This window comes from Diabrotica virgifera, chromosome 5 (genome assembly GCF_917563875.1).
Source record: "Diabrotica virgifera virgifera chromosome 5, PGI_DIABVI_V3a".
Lineage (NCBI taxonomy): Eukaryota > Metazoa > Arthropoda > Insecta > Coleoptera > Chrysomelidae > Diabrotica > Diabrotica virgifera.
The window spans coordinates 252,021,107-252,037,296 of NC_065447.1; the positions used below are offsets into that span (position 1 = coordinate 252,021,107).

Here is a 16,190-nt window from a genome sequence, read left to right on the forward strand (position 1 = left end):
GTGTTCACTCATCTCTACTTTCGGTAGAAGTGGACGAGGGAGAAGAAGCATCGTCTGAATCTAGCGACGAATCCGGAGATTACGCCGAAGTAGATCCAGGTATATCGACCATGGATATGAGTTCACTTCCAGAAGATTCGCAAGGACTTACCACTGACAACCAAGATTCTTTAGAAGAAGAAACTGACAACAGAATTGCTGCGAATAGTCTTCCAGCAATACCACAAAACGAAGTTGAAGCAATGGATTCCGTATCTACCAATTCAAATATAGAAACTGAATAAAAATTACAATAAATGTTCTTATTCCATTCATTTTTGGAACTCGGTTTCTCTTGTCTTCTCTAATAGTTTCTATCTAGGGTTGTCATTCACTTTGTTCGTTTGTATGTCAATATTTTCAGGTTTTAATGACTTTTTACCTTATTTCATTGGTTCACGTTTTCCAAGAATATTTCCAGAACAGTGAGATGAGGAAGTTAGGACAAAATTTGTAATTATTTAATAATCCCCACAAATTATTCCTCGACAAAAAATCACCACAAATAATCCCCGGACAAAAAATTTCCAAAGAAATATTTGCTGCCGAATAGTTCTAAAAGTTTTCCGAATTTCGTTATACTAATTTCAATTCCAATGCCAGAAAGAAACACGTATTGCGAGGAAAGTTAAATCTCCGCTACGCGTCGGGCAGTAAACTTCATATGCTCGATGGATACTGTCATAGGCGCTCTCAAAATCAATGAAGAGTGTATATATTAAATTCACTAGTCTTTTCCAAGATTTGCCTAGACGAAGATCTGATCTATTGTGGACTTACACCACATTGATATCCCCCAACTATTTGTTCCGTATATGGTCTCAATCGCTCATACACAATATTTGACAGTATTTTATGCCAGTCAGTAGTGTTATTGCCCGGTAGTTTTACATTCAAGCAGATCTCCCTTTTTATGTAGTGGAATAATTCTGTACCATCCGTGAATAAGTCGAATCAATTTTTTATTCTTCAAAACTAATGTTATTCAATAGGGAGTCTCAGCCTTCTTTTATTAATTCTGCGCTAATATTGTCTAATCCAGGTGACTTGTTTTTCAGTCTGGTAACTGATTCTTGCATTTCAGCTACTGAAGGTGTTATTTTTTGCTTATGACCAAAAAAATGTTTTGTTTTGCGCTGTTATGTAATTCCTCAAGTTCTTTGTTTATAACAATCTTATCGACATCCGGATCAACTGTTACCCAAAAAATTCGTGTTCTACGGCTCAAGATACATATCAGACATAGCTGCTTGGGGAGAGAGGCCAGATGGGAGAAGGTCCGATAGAACGGCCTAGAAGTATCGAGATAGAAAAAATGGGAGTGAGACAGTGGGAAGTAGTGGCACAGGACCGACAAACATTGAAGGCAGACTCATGTTATAATGCCATTGATGATGATAACTAAATATTTTTGACATTAAATTTACAAAAACAAAACAGGTTTTTTTACATTTTGTTTTCAGGACCTGCAGTTCATCATTACGAATTACAATCATAAAGGTATATCGTATATCCCTTGTTTATGTAATTTCACCATTCGGACAAAAGCACCCAGCTCAGCTGAATATTAATGACTCTTTTAGATAGTTTGTCAAGACTCTACTGTATTGCTAAAATAAATTGTTATATAAGGAAAGTATAGAGAGAGATATGATTGGTTGTAGTGAAAACAATTAAGTAGCTTTGGTAAAATATTTTATTCAATTTTTATCAACCCAATATTTAAAAATTCACATTCGGAACTGGCTTGCTTGAATATTTTTCATCGCATCTGTAACAAAAAAAAAAAGAAAATATTTGTGTCACGTTACTATGATATTTTAAGAAAAACAAATTTTGTTAGATATCAGACTTATGGCTTGCTTCTCTGCATAAACTATAAGAGTGGTGCATGCCCATCATCACGTAAAATTGAAATAGAATTGATGTCCTAACAATAAAAAAATAACTTACATAAAATCACATTCCTGTTCTGTAACTAGTGTCATCACGTTCTGACAAAGAATCAGGTTTTGTACGCCATTCTTCAACTAACCTGGAAGAAGAAAACAAGTTATAAATAATTTTAACATAAAGTTACTAGTTTTGATACTTTTGCAGATCAGACTTATGGCTTGGTTCTCTTCACATAAATAAGAGTGGTGCATGCCCATCATCATGTCAAATTAATAGTTATTTATGTGCCAAGGGCATTAAGTAGATGTTTATGCCAGAGGATGATCCTAAGTGTTTCAGTCGTCCAAGGATATACACATCTATTAAATCCCCATGGTGCATACAAACTTTTACAGCTCCCGGAACGAATCATGGCCGATGAGAAACGCTGTCGACGGTCGTATGCCCACCTAAACTCTACAGTCTCTACACAGACAGGATTTCTCTCACTGGCCATGGTTCGCTCCGGAGCTGTATGTCATACAACCATTTTTATATTAAAAAAGAACTTACGTAAAATCACGGTCCTGCTTTGTGACTCAGCGGTATTCTTCAACTAACCTGAAACAATAAAAGAATTTGTAAATATTTTTTAGAATAAAAAAAGTTAAAACTTCATGACTTTGCATATCAGACTTATGGCATGATTTTCTCCACTTAAAAGTAAGAGTGGTGCATGCCCATCATCATTGCAATAGTGATTTGATATCTTCTTGACTGGCTTTACAACTCTGAGTGAGTCTTCACTGAATCCACTATAGCCCTCATCTTCTATGATCTTGCGCTTCTGTTTCCCATTGTTTTACACCAATCCTAGATAAATCTGGCATCCTTCTACAGTCTGGTCTAGACTTTTATGATTTAGAATATATTAAGACTAAATTCATTATCATTTAAAAAACATCAAATCGTTTGGACAGAGTTTAGTGAAAAGTATGTGTAGTTTAACAAATTTGCTGCCACTCATTTATTAAGTTACTCAGTTTTGGTGCCATCTACATATTTCTTTGCGCATGTACGATCCGCCATGTTTCATGTATTATTTCTTATTTCTCATTTCTCAACCTAACCCCTAACAACTGTTTGTTGAACCTAACAAATGTGAATGTATAATTTGTAAAATTATTGTGTTGTTTAGTCTTTTCTAATTGTAGAAAAAAGGATAATACTATTAAACATATCTATTGTTAAAATAAACTCTCATTGTGATGGCTCCACGCAAAGGTGGATTTTCTTGTGTGGTTCGTGCTCGGATGCCCCACTAGATCGTGAACAAATAATTCTCTTTTCAGCACCGAGAAATCGTAGCAGATATGCAGGTAAACGATCGTAGGGCAATGAGAGAAGTTCCTTTTAAACATTTATGTGATTCATTTTCAAACATTTAGATGATTCCATATACGTACCTATCTATTAAAATTATTCATTCCCAGATTTTTAATAAAGAATAAAAACAATTTAAACATAGCTATTTAGTGTTTTATTTAATTTGCAATAGTATTATTTTATTTCCAATAAACAAACAATTGCTTAATTTTTGTTCAGATCATTAAGTATTTGTCTTAGCGCCCTATTCAAAATATGTTTTCGTTATCGTACATTTGAAATCTAACAAAATTTAGTGTACGGTTCTAGAAATAAAAGTCATTTTGAATTTATGCAAGGCAGGTCCACACATCAATTTTTATTTTATGACAGCTGAGGAAAAAACTTATGAGTAGAAGAGAAAGAACATAGTGTTTATTAATATTGAGAAGGTATATAGCAAAGTTACCAGAAACCTATTGGTACTAAGTACGAAAGGAGTGCCTTCTGAATATGTGAGAGTGGTACAAGAGATGAATGAATGAATTTATTTGACCACATTCCACAATTACAAGGTTTGTAGCAAGTCAGACTTCAAAGATTTAAAATAAACAAATAAAAACCTATCTATACATAAAATTAGAATATACCTAAAATAGACAAAAAAATACCTAGAATATACAAATAATAATTTCACACATAAGTATATAATAAAAATTTCAATTTTAAATAAAAATTTCAATTTTAAATTATGTATCCATACGGTAACAATTAGAGAGAGCGAATGCAGCTGAAACTGGAAAATTTTGTGTGAAAGCAGAGCTTTAATAGGGTTAGGTTAAGTTCCGTATTAAACCCGTAGTTATCAATAACTAGAACTAGCGAATAACTAAAAAAGATGTTAGGAATGAGTATATACGAAAAAATTGGGTGGATCCTATTGGAAACAAAATAAGAAACAGGTTAAGGTGGCTAGATACTAGATCTGATGTCTTCTTTCTTTTATATAGGCAGTACTGCCTGTTTTTCTTCAACAGTGCATTTCATTCTGCCCCTAAATTGTCATTCCAGCTTTTCCTTGGGCGTCCTATACTTGCCTAACAGTGACTTGTCCCTGACTATTCTTACTATCTTTGATTCAAACATCCTGCTTATATGTTGATTCCACCCTTCTTTTCTGTTCTTTACCGAGGTATTTATATTGTCTACCCCACATATGCGTCCGATTTCCTCACTTCTTACCCTGTCCTGTAGTCCTTTTCCAGAAATCGTTGTTAAGAACTTCATTTCTTTGGTCTCCAGATGTTTTTGTGTTTTTTGCTTGTATCTGGTCTTGTTTCGGCCGTATAAGTCATAACTGGCCTAATAACTGACATATATTCGGGCCTTTGTTTGCACTCTTACATGTTTGTTTTTCCAAATTGTGTCGTTTAGGCATCCAGCTGTTCTACTGGCTTTAATTATTTGTTCTTTTACCTCTTCTTCGATATTGTTGTCAGCTGATAGATTAATTCCCAGGTATTAGATGCTAGATGTGATGGGATAATTGTTATATATCCAGGCAAATTGAATTTGGTACAGTACAACCAGAGTTTCCAGAAACCTCAGATGCACAGAAAGAAATCGAAGGTGAATAAAGTCATTCTAGCCTCAGCCGCAGAGTTTCCTCATGCGGCGAGAATATGGTGGTGTTGGAGGTCAATAGACATTCAAAGAAATTTCTCAAAAGGAAACAAAGAAAGTCATCAACCTAAGACAAAGTTAATAGAAAATTTGAAAGTATAATTCTGTACTAAGTAAAAAGGTCTTGGATCAAAAATATCTATTTTGATAAGTTTTTTAGTACGAAAAAAAAGTAATAGAAATCAATAGAAATTTTCATCTCTATTTTGAAATTAACTATTAAATTCAAGTACAGTCGGAAAAATGAAAGATTTCCCATGAACGATCATATCAATCACTTATTTTGTATTTGCTGTCTTTTTCTATAAATAACAAACGTTTGTTATAGAAAAAGATAGCAAATACAAAATAAGTAATCTTCCCTTTTTCCGACTGTAAGCATTAAAAATCCATCACGTTTACATAGTTTAAAAACTTAGTCAAAATCGATATTTTTAACTTAAAACCTTTTTACTTATCAGTACAAAATTGATATATGGGTTATATTAAATTTTACAGAAATATATGACCCAAGATAGAATTGAGTGGAGAAATGCAATTAGGGAAGCCGACCCCGCATAGGGATAAGGCAAAGAGAATGATGATTAAATTTTACAGAAAAAAATACAATTCGTATTAAATAGATCAACTTAAAAACACTATAGTTTTAATTATTACTTTGTTTCTCAGTGTAACTCAAATTTCCTACTGTTTTTAACGAATTCCTCATTACTTTTCTTAGTGTAGTGTGAAGTATTACCCCTACCATTCTCCGACCGATATTTCTATCCTCTGAACATCAAAGGAGCCGACAGGTGCTTTCGCTTCTTGTTGGATGGAGTATTCTTTGGTGACACTGACTCAAGCAAGCAGAATGCCTTTTTGTGACAGACAGTAGTGAATGTGTTAACTGGTCAATTCTCGTCTTATTCATTTTTGGGTCTCCTTTCTTTCAGCTAAATGCCAGGTGAGGGAAATATTATCTCTTTATATATTAACGGACGTGAAATAGACAATCAAAAGATGCCCTATTCATCATTGATAAGAGACTTTCTTGTGATATCTTATAGAATTAATAAAAAATCTTGAACACTTGCTCAAAATTATCACTTCAATATTGTACACATTTTACTTCCCTTTGTACAATATTAAAATCTAACGTATCTAAAATGTATAAAGGAATATTATAAAACTTACCTCAAAATGTGATGATAATTTGTCACATGCAAGTTTCAAAACTTCTTTCTGTAAAGAAAAAAATGCATCAAAAATCGTAATTTTTTTGTAAAACTGAAGTAACTTAATAAAATAATCAGATAGGAGCGAAAGACATAATGCTAGTATGTAATCACTTAATTTCATTTGAACTATGAACTCATCATTTTAAATATGTACCATAATCTTTGAAAATTAGCCTATTTGATATTTCTGAAGATGTGCCCTTTAATTTCTTTTTGGCAGGTGCTTGTAATTTTTACGTCTTTTTGTAAATACAACTTTACTGCAGAATATCTACAAGCAGAAGTTTGGTAGAAAACCACTATAATCAAGTGAAACCCAGGCCATGTAGCCAGGGTCCTGGAATAAAACATGATAAAGGATTGCATTTTTGAAATCATAGGAAGGTGCAGAAGATGCGAATTACACAAATTGGGACAAAATGATAGAATAGAAATATGCTTTATTGTCTTTGAAAATTGTACAATTTTATAGACAAAGCTTCCAAACACGCGAAAAACAAAGCAAAAACAAATACAATTTACTAAAAGATGATGTTTGACTCAATTCTTTTAGTAACGATAAGAGATGCAGAAAAGCACACAACACGAAAATTTAGAATCACAAGGAAATATGTATACAGAATTTGAAAAAAAAAAAAAAAATACATACATCTTCGGCCACAAAATTATACAAAGCAAAAGTTTTTCAATAATATAAGAATTTAAATTAAATCAACATTTTTCTTGTCAGGCTTACTTTGCTCAGAACTTGTAGTCGTCTCACTACTTCATGTTCTGTCTCTTAGATGATGAACACATGTGGGTACTTGTTTGGCATTTGTTTTTTCATTTTTCAACTGCCTTGGAAGAAATGGTCTTATATATAAGCAAAATGTTTCTACCATATAATGCTGTAAGGTGTTGAAATGGCCGGAATACCTGAAAAAAAAAAGGGTTTTTTGGTAAGTAGCAAGTCTATACTATAAACACTTTATTATATTTTAGTTGGTTAATCAGACAAATGCCTCGATAATATCATTATTAGGTTCGAGTTGAATGGATCTCTTACCATCAAAAATGGTAAATTATCATCATAAAAAACAACACTTCAAAAATTTTAAAAGAATCTGATTATTATTGAAATTGATTTTCCCATTGAAAATAGTTAATCTGATTATATATTTATTATAATATATATTTATTATATCATTATATAATAGAATCAACATTCTATTTTGCAGATTAACACGTTACATGTGGATATCTGATCCTAAGACTTATACTCTGAACGGACAAAAAACACATTAAAAATGTGTATAATCAATGGCATACATGTGTGCCGTCCGCACATTGGTGAAGGCACCAAGTGGTTTACATGTATGCCATCCACACAGAACGTGTTACATGAGCAAAAATAAACACAAAAATAAATTTCTTGCTAACTTACTTCTATTGATTTATATGTACATAATACCAAAACCCATCAGATAAAACCAAACAGAAGGGAGCGCTGCTTAAAGGATACAAAAATAAAATTTTTTTTTAGCTCTTGATTTGTTAGACAAATCCGTTAACTTTCAATAAGTACTTTCCATTAATCAATGTGGTTACATTCTGTCCCATTTTGAATTTAAGATTAGCATGCTCAGCTCCCCTAAAAAATTTGTTAATTAATATACTTATATAAAATTTCTTAAATTCTGAAGTATTTTACATTAATAATCAGATAGGAGCGAAAGACATAATGCTAGTATGTAATCACATGATTTCATTTGAACTATGAACTCATCATTTTAAATATATTGTCTACAAAATACTGCAAAATGTAAGTTCATATAAAGATAATTACCTGCATAGTTTCATAATCAATTTCAAATACTTTTATTATTTTGATTTTCAGTTTCCATTTTTTTAATGTGATCAGGCTACAATTTCAACTTTCTAAAAATTTCTTCAACCAAGAATCAATTTTATCTTTCGCATGGCGAAAACATATATTTCTTATGTTATGTGTGATATCCATGTTGTCTGTTTTTATCCTACACTGTCATTTGCTGTGATATCCATAGGATGTATACTAATATTAATCCTAAAACAAAACAATATCATTTTTATACTGTGAAAATCAGTAATAAATTATAGAATTTATATTATGAATTTTCAGATAGGAGCGAAAGACAAAATGCTATATTTGTAATCAGCTGTATTCATTTGAACTATGAACTCATCATTAAACCAATGTTAAAAATATGGTTGACTGTTTTAGATTTTCCATAGTACTTCAGCCCTCTAATGTATGTTAGTATGGTATAACTAGATCCAAACCCAGACATCCAAAGTGAAAGTTATCCTCAAACACCAAATTGTTCTATATTATGGTCCACATAATGTTCAGAAAAAAGTCACACCATTTTGAGCGTCGGGTGTGGGGAGGAGAGGAGGGAGAAATTGTTAAATTCGTAGTTTTTTACGTTTTTCGTCAATATTTCTAAAACTATGCGGTTTAGCATGAACAACCTTCTATACAAAAATGTTCTACATTAAATTTGAAACAAAAAAGGCCCTATGCATAATCCTTCTAAAATGAACGATTCCAAAGTTAAGGAGGTAGTATAGTATAATTGGTAAAAAGGCCTAACCCAGACATTAAAAGTAAAAGTTTTCCACCAACACCAAATTGTTCTATATGGTCCAGATATTGTTCAGTAAAAAGTTACACCATTGTGAGCGTCCGGTTTGGGGACGAGATGGGGGAGAAATCGGTAAATTAGTAGTTTTTTTTTATGTTTTTCGTCAATATTTCTAAAAATATGCTTTAACATAACGTAAACAATGTTCTACATCAAATTTAAAACAAAGACGTCCTATACATAATTGTTATAAAATCAACGATTTCAGAGTTACAGAGGGTGAAAAGTAGAGGTTTTCGATACTTTCTATATTTTTTGGGCAGATTGAAAGAAATTTTATTTAACAGGATCTGCTATATCAGTGGCTGATGGTATGTTAGTGATAAGCCCTTGAGGAAACATTATAGCCACTTTACACGATGCAACTAATTGCACAATTTCTTGCAGCAATAGAAATTGCATCATGTCACACGGGAATTGCACAGAAAAGCTGCAATATCTTGCTGCAAGAAGTTGCAGCTAAATAGAACATGTCCTATTTTTCATGCAATTTTCTCTGCAATTTGGTTATATTTTTAGTAACTTTTAAGGCTACACTGTTTGTTTTGACATTCTGTCATTCTAAATTTCAAACTTAACAATTTTTGACAAAACTAGAGGAACTTTTTACCAATTTCACCCTTCACAGATAACATTATTCTGGTGGATAACTTTAATTATGCAACATAGGGATTAAAGAAACTATATTCTATTTTTATTTCTTTTGTAACAACCTGTTTCCTTTTGTAAATGAATAATGTATTATAGGTATACAGTGGAACCTCGATATACGAGCGCCCTAATATACGAGTGTTTTGAGATACGAGCCGCTGAGCGAGCGACGTTTTGCTTTGAGGTGAGAGCAAAATTTGAGATACGAGGAACCGCTTTTTATTAAAATTCATGCCTCTTTTTGACTACCTACTTCTAACTTGAAGGAGGTGATAAAGGGTAAATGCCAGCTAAGGGCGTTACAATAATTTCCAAGCTCCGGACTTCTCTCCATGAAAAGATGGAGAAACTACTGATGGTATGGTTGACAGAGAAGCAGCTTCAAGGAGGAACCTTAACACAAAGCATCATATGTGAGAAGGCACGAGCGATTTATGAAAGGGAGGAAGAAACAAACCTCTTTGAACAGTTTTTTTTAAACGAGCTGCAGATGAAAATGAGCAAAATGTGACGAAAAAAGCGAAGACCACTGACGAAAATTAAGCGCTTCCGTAAGCACCTCACGTTTTCTGATTTTACAGAATATGTATGTATTTTTTGTTACTTATAAATAAATGTTTCTTCTTGTAAAAACATTTTTGTTATTTAAAAACACTTAACAAAAACCACTAAGGTGTTTTTTGGGACTGGAAGGGATTAATGACATTTCAATTAATTTCAATGGGGAAAATTGCTTTGACATACGAGCAAGATTACGGGACGAATTACCCTCGTATGTCGAGGTACCACTGTACTTGCATTAGGTATTTTGATTTTGTTATACATAATACATATTATAATTTTCTCAAATTATAATCTAACATTTTTAATCTAATATCTGAGAACTCTACTCAAAAAATTACATTTTTAATTTATAAAAAAAAACATAACCTAAAATTTATGGTATGTCTATTTCATGTCAGTTTATGCAATTACTTGCACCCTGTAATCACTTTATTGCAGAAAGCTAGTTGCAACTTATTGCAGAAGTTCTAGCTGCAAGAACTTGTGCAATAAATTTCGCAATTACTTGCATGGCGTAAAGTGGCTATTAACCTCACCACCCAAAATCATCATCAATTGCCCAAAATATATAAAAAGTATCGAAAACCGCCACATTTCACCCTCCGTAACTCTGGAACCGTTGATTTTATAACAATTATGGATAGGACCATTTTTGTTTTAAATTTTATGTAGAACGTTTTTGTATAGAACATTGTTTACGCTTAAACATAGTTTTAGAAATATTGACGAAAAACGTAAAGAAACTACTAATTTACCGACTTCTCCCCCCCAAACCGGACTCTCAAAATGGTGTAACTTTTAACTGAGCAATATGTGGACCATATAGAACAATTTGGTGTTGGAGGAAAACTTTTACTTTGGATGTCTGGGTTAGGCCTTTTTTGGACCAATTATACTATACTACCTCCGTAACTTTGGAACCATTCATTTTAGAAGGATTATGTATAGGGACTTTTTTATTTCAAATTTAATGTAGAACATTTTTGTATGGAAGGTTGTTCATGCTAAACCTCATAGTTTTAAAAATATTGGCAAAAAACGTAAAAAACTATGAATTTACCGACTTATCCCCCCCCCACCCAAACCCGACGCTCAAAAAGGTGTGACTTTTTTCAGAACATTATATGGACCCTATAGAACAATTTGGTGTTGGAGGATAACTTTCACTTTGGATGTCTGGGTTATGTCATTTTTGGAATCAATTATATCATACTATGTATGTTTGTGCAATATATATGATTGACGTGAACATAGTTTTATAATGGGTAAAAATGAGGAAGTTCAATCAAGAACCATTTGTATTGACTTAAAAACATAATAAAGATAAAATAGTGTAAGTTGAGTTAAAAAATTAGTTTATTGACACCAAAATCATACATCGAGTTAAAAGGTATACATATTAACATTAAAAACTTTATGTACTGCGTTAAAAAACTGAAGACTTTATACCAAAATTGAAAAAAAAAATATTAGTGTTAAACCATTTGTAAAATTTTGTAAAGTCAAAGGCTAAACTGGCTTGGTCATTTAGAAAGAATGCCAAGATAATAGAGCTGTAAAAGTAATCCAGAGATGGAAGCCCCAAGGAAATGGAACAAGAGGAAAGCACTGTAAAAGTTGGATAGATGATGTAGAGGAAGATCTTAATTCATGAACATCAGGCAATGGCGAAGGAAAGTATTCAACAGTGCAGAATGGAACAACATTGTTAGCAGGCCAACTCACAAAAATTGTAGACAAAGGAGTGTAGAGGTTGTAGGGTGCCATTAGAAGAAGAGTGTTAAACAATGGTATATTGATGTAAAATATCTATATCATATATAGAGGAGAGATAATACTATTTTGAAGCAAAAAAAAAAACCATTCTATATTTTTTAGTAACACTGAAAAATATATCAACTTACATTGGCTGATTGTGCAGGTATTAGATTGCCAGACAAGATGCTGCTGGAATCTAAGGAACTTCCTCAACTGGAACCCCCTCAGTGGAAAAATTAGACAAAGAGTTCAGTTCCTGATTTGACAGAGAGCTGCTGTTGGTGGTCATTCTGGTAGATGCAGTGGTACCAGGTATTGTAGCTGGTGTTTGAGTGCCCAAAGGTGACCCTGAAGATCCTGCAAGTAAAAAAATCTGGTAACTTTTTTGTTGTACACACCAACACTGTTATATGTTTTGGTTTATGTTATCAGTGTTAAAAAGCTCGTTATTGTGAAACATCACTGGTTTCAGCCGACTAAATATTCATCACAGTTAAACATAAAATACAACCAATAGATTAAGAAATGGTTTTTCCATTACAGAATAAACTTAAAATTGAATTTAATTGAATCATTTTGCCTACTAAGGTTACCCCCCCCCCTGAAAGGTTGAACCTACTTTGTCAAAAAAAATACACAGTGAAACTTGGATAATTCGAATCTCAGGGGACCGTTAAAAAATTCGAATTATCCAAAAATTCGACTTATTAAAAAATAAATCTACAAAACGAGGATTACCTACAAAACCATCTGCAAATGATAAATATCAGTAGTTGATCAGCAAAAAAAACAGTAGTTGGTCATTTTTATCGCTTGGAGAGGTTTTTGTTCCTATTCTTGCCTGAGTTTTGTCAACCTATAAAAATGGGCCAAAAATACCCATTAAAACATTTGCAAGCTATAAAAAAGACCAACTTCATTTTTTTTCCAAAGAGATCCTAAATTTTTAGCTGCTTTTTAGAATTTAGCTTCTCAGTGATGACAAAAGATTCTAAGATATGCAGAAAAGTTCGAATTATCCAAAATAAAATTCGAATTATTCACGACTTTTTACCATTACTTATACAGGGTGTTTAGTAAAGAATGGGCCATAGCTTAACCTCAGGTTCCTGAGGTTAAAATAGGCCGATTTAAGTTAACTTACCTTAGTACAAAGTTTATAATAACCGAGATACAGGGTGTCAAATTTAAACTTTTTTTATTTATTATTGAATATTTTCTGACAGGTATGAGATAACATGAAATTTGGTATGTGGAGGTTTTTTGGGTCGAGAAAACTAAATTCCCTACCAAAAATGATGTATTGCCCAGAGGGCGCCACATACGCCTTTCAGCACTAATTTATTACGTTCAATTTTTTTTATCCCTCACTCTGTATAATTTTGACATTAAAATTTTTATTCTCCTATTAGTTTTACTTAAAAAAGGTATACTTTTTCATCTCCCTAAACTAAACCGTTTTCGAGATAAACGCATTTTAAATCTGCGATACACCATCATTTTTAGCATAATATCATTGTATGTAGTTCCACCCGAAAAATAACTTAAAACCATAATAATTGTGCCAGTTCTCAAATTTATGGCATTGCATCGCAAATTACATTTGAAGAAATTTGCGATACATTTTTGGATAATTTTATGGTTTTAAGTTATTTTTCGGGTGTAACTACAATGATATTATGCTAAAAATGATGGTGTATCGCAGATTTAAAATGCGTTTATCTCGAAAACGGTTGAGTTTAGGGAGATGAAAGAAGTATACCTTTTTTAAGTAAAACTAATAGGAGACTAAGAATTTTAATGTGAAAATTATACAGTGAGGGATAAAAAAATTGAACGTAATAAATGAGTGCTGAAAGGCGTATGTGGCGCCCTCTGGGCAATACATAATCTTTGGTAGGGAATTTAGTTTTCTCAACCCAAAAAACCCCCACATACCAAATTTCATGTTGTTATCTCATACCTGTCAGGAAATATTCGATAATAAATAAAAAAAAAGTTTAACTTTGACACCCTGTATTTCGGTTGTTATAAACTTTGTACTAAGGTAAGTTAGCTTAAATCGGCCTATTTTAACCCCAGGAACCTGAGGTTAAGCTATGGCCCATTCTTTACCAAACACCCTGTATAGGAAATGCTAGGGACCAGAATAAAAATTCGAATTATGGAGGTTCGAATTAAGCAGGTTCCACTGTATTACATTTTGTTCTTTCATAAATTTTTTGATGTGTTACACTTGGAATACAAGTGTAACAATTTTTCTCGTTGACAGAGTAGGAGTGATATTGTTGACAGATTAGAAGGCATAAAATTATCACTGATAAAACAACTCATATAGCAAATTTTTTAGTCATAAATGAATCATTTACTTAATTTATGATAATTCCCTGTTTGTAAACAAGCCCTCTAAGTAGTTGACTTGAGTCTTCCCATCTACAGGGGACAGACATAGGGCTTTTCATTGATTGTCATTTGTTTTGAGCTTCCGTCAGATGTTGTATAATATTAATATATACCCTATTCCACGAACATACGCCTGTTTTTAATTACTTCGATAACGAATATTTTACTGTGCAAAATAATAAGAACGAAAGTAAATTGCAAATTACATTGTTGTTTATTGGAATAATTATTAGCACCATTTACTTTCGTACTTCTTATGTTGCACAGTAAAATATTCGTTGTCGAAGTAATCCAAAACAGGCATATGTTCGTGGAATGGCCCATACACGGGCCATTAAAAAAAAATTAATTACTAATTTTACTAGACAATTGAGACTGGGTCAATGAACAGATACATGGGTTTTTGAATACTACTTACACAACAATCAGTCCTTGTCCTTATTTTGTTGCCACATTCCCATAATCAGTTCTCCAGGATTAGCTAAAAAAGAATTTGATTGTTAAAAATGTGAAGAATTATACACCAAAACTAGTTATTATAAAATATTCTCAGTTGGTAGTGCATGTGAAGTTTAATCACAAATGTTCATGTCTTGGTGATAAGGGTGTTCATCATGAAAATTCATTATAGAATATTCTACACAGGGAGGAGGGTAGGATACAATCAGTAGTAAAAAAATGTAGATCTAAAAGCCTGTCAAAGAGGCTAACAGTGTCTCTAAATACGAAAATGTGAAGAATGAATATACTTACACAAATTAGTCCTTATTTTGCTCTAACATCCTCTTCGTATTCTCCATGATTACCTAAAAAAAGTATGATTGTTAAGAATGCAAAAAATTCTATTATCAAATCTCTTTTATTGAAAAATTTTCTCAGTTGGTAGTGCATGTGAAGTTTAATCACAAATGTTCATGTCTTGGTGATAAGGGTGTTCATCATGTAAATTCATGGTTTATTGAAGAAACTGGATGAGAGTAGAAGAAAAATGATATACAGGGTGAGTTTTTAGTGCGGGATCGGTCGATAATTCCATAATGGTATAGAATATCGAAAAAATTTATTAAGAAAAAATGTAGGCAATGATATTCTCCACGCTTGGAAAATATGCTCATTTCTACAGGGTGATCAATAACTGCGTGGTATATCAAACATATAATTTTTTAAATGGGACACCCTATATATTTTTTCATATTTATATTTCTCTCATAATTCTTGTTCATATAATACAGTGTTTTGCCTTACTATACAGAGTATTTAACAAGTTATGACCACTTTTATTTCAAAATTCTTATGAGATTAACACCATGTATATAAATAAGTAATTCATAAATAATAATTTGCTTTATATAATGAGATAAACAATATACTGTAGTTTTTAAGTTAAGTTTAATTGAAATCATTGACGAATATTTGTATACAGGGTGAACTACAAAACCAAATTACGATTTTCTCAATTTTTTAAATGAATCACCCTATATTTTATTTTTTAAAAACATTATATTTATGATACTCTTTCATTTTAATATAGCATTCCCTATACTTAAACTCATTACTTTTCGAGATATTTTTAGTTTTCTTCAAATATCGGGAATACATTCAATTTTTCTAGTAGAAATAAGTTAGTATTGAGCGATAATTAAACAAAATTATTTTTATTCAATAAATAACTAACACAAAATATAAACCATAACAATATGCAGTAAATGTACCAATAAATGTGATATTAAGAAACTATCATATTTCCCTAATATACAAGAATCTTAAAATTCCTACAAAAAAAATATGTCTTGTGTATAATAATATAACAAGATTATTTTTTATTTAATAAACAGCTCACACAAAACATAAATCAAAACAATATAAAAGTGATGTAATAGTTTTTAGATTGTTATATCAACAGTATTCTATTTATTGAATAAAAATAATTTTGTAGAATTATCGCTCAATACTAACTTATTTC

General features: G+C 31.9%; 2 protein-coding genes and 4 non-coding genes across 9 annotated transcripts in view; 1 reads left to right on the plus strand and 5 right to left on the minus strand.

Annotated features, from left to right (window-relative positions):
* The window catches only part of LOC114339827 (uncharacterized), a 99,005-nt gene extending 97,195 nt beyond the window's left edge, over positions 1-1,810 (plus strand). For both annotated transcript variants that reach the window (XM_050651089.1, XM_050651090.1), the window contains one exon: positions 1-1,810. In XM_050651089.1, the coding sequence (XP_050507046.1) occupies positions 1-284 (284 nt within the window). In that variant the 3' untranslated portion in view covers positions 285-1,810.
* Positions 1,718-16,190, minus strand: part of LOC114339830 (tRNA N(3)-methylcytidine methyltransferase METTL6) — a 19,509-nt gene continuing 5,036 nt past the window's right edge. For 2 of the 3 annotated variants that reach the window (XR_003653981.2, XM_050651108.1), the window contains 10 exons: positions 14,981-15,033; positions 14,646-14,708; positions 11,971-12,181; positions 8,011-8,250; positions 7,609-7,815; positions 6,919-7,100; positions 6,139-6,186; positions 2,488-2,535; positions 1,993-2,074; positions 1,718-1,810 (listed from right to left, as the gene is read on the minus strand). The gene's annotated coding sequence lies outside the window, so the exon portion shown is untranslated. The remainder of the gene's footprint in view (positions 1,811-1,992; positions 2,075-2,487; positions 2,536-6,138; positions 6,187-6,918; positions 7,101-7,608; positions 7,816-8,010; positions 8,251-11,970; positions 12,182-14,645; positions 14,709-14,980; positions 15,034-16,190) is intronic. The other variant, XM_050651109.1, reaches the window with a different exon arrangement.
* LOC114339838 (small nucleolar RNA snR60/Z15/Z230/Z193/J17) lies at positions 6,246-6,332 on the minus strand. Its single transcript, XR_003653985.1, has one exon. It is a non-coding gene; the product is annotated as a small nucleolar RNA snR60/Z15/Z230/Z193/J17 (small nucleolar RNA).
* On the minus strand, positions 7,876-7,962 carry LOC114339839 (small nucleolar RNA snR60/Z15/Z230/Z193/J17). Its single transcript, XR_003653986.1, has one exon. It is a non-coding gene; the product is annotated as a small nucleolar RNA snR60/Z15/Z230/Z193/J17 (small nucleolar RNA).
* Positions 8,314-8,401, minus strand: LOC114339837 (small nucleolar RNA snR60/Z15/Z230/Z193/J17). The gene has a single exon (XR_003653984.1). It is a non-coding gene; the product is annotated as a small nucleolar RNA snR60/Z15/Z230/Z193/J17 (small nucleolar RNA).
* On the minus strand, positions 12,248-12,321 carry LOC114339836 (small nucleolar RNA SNORD36). Its single transcript, XR_003653983.1, has one exon. It is a non-coding gene; the product is annotated as a small nucleolar RNA SNORD36 (small nucleolar RNA).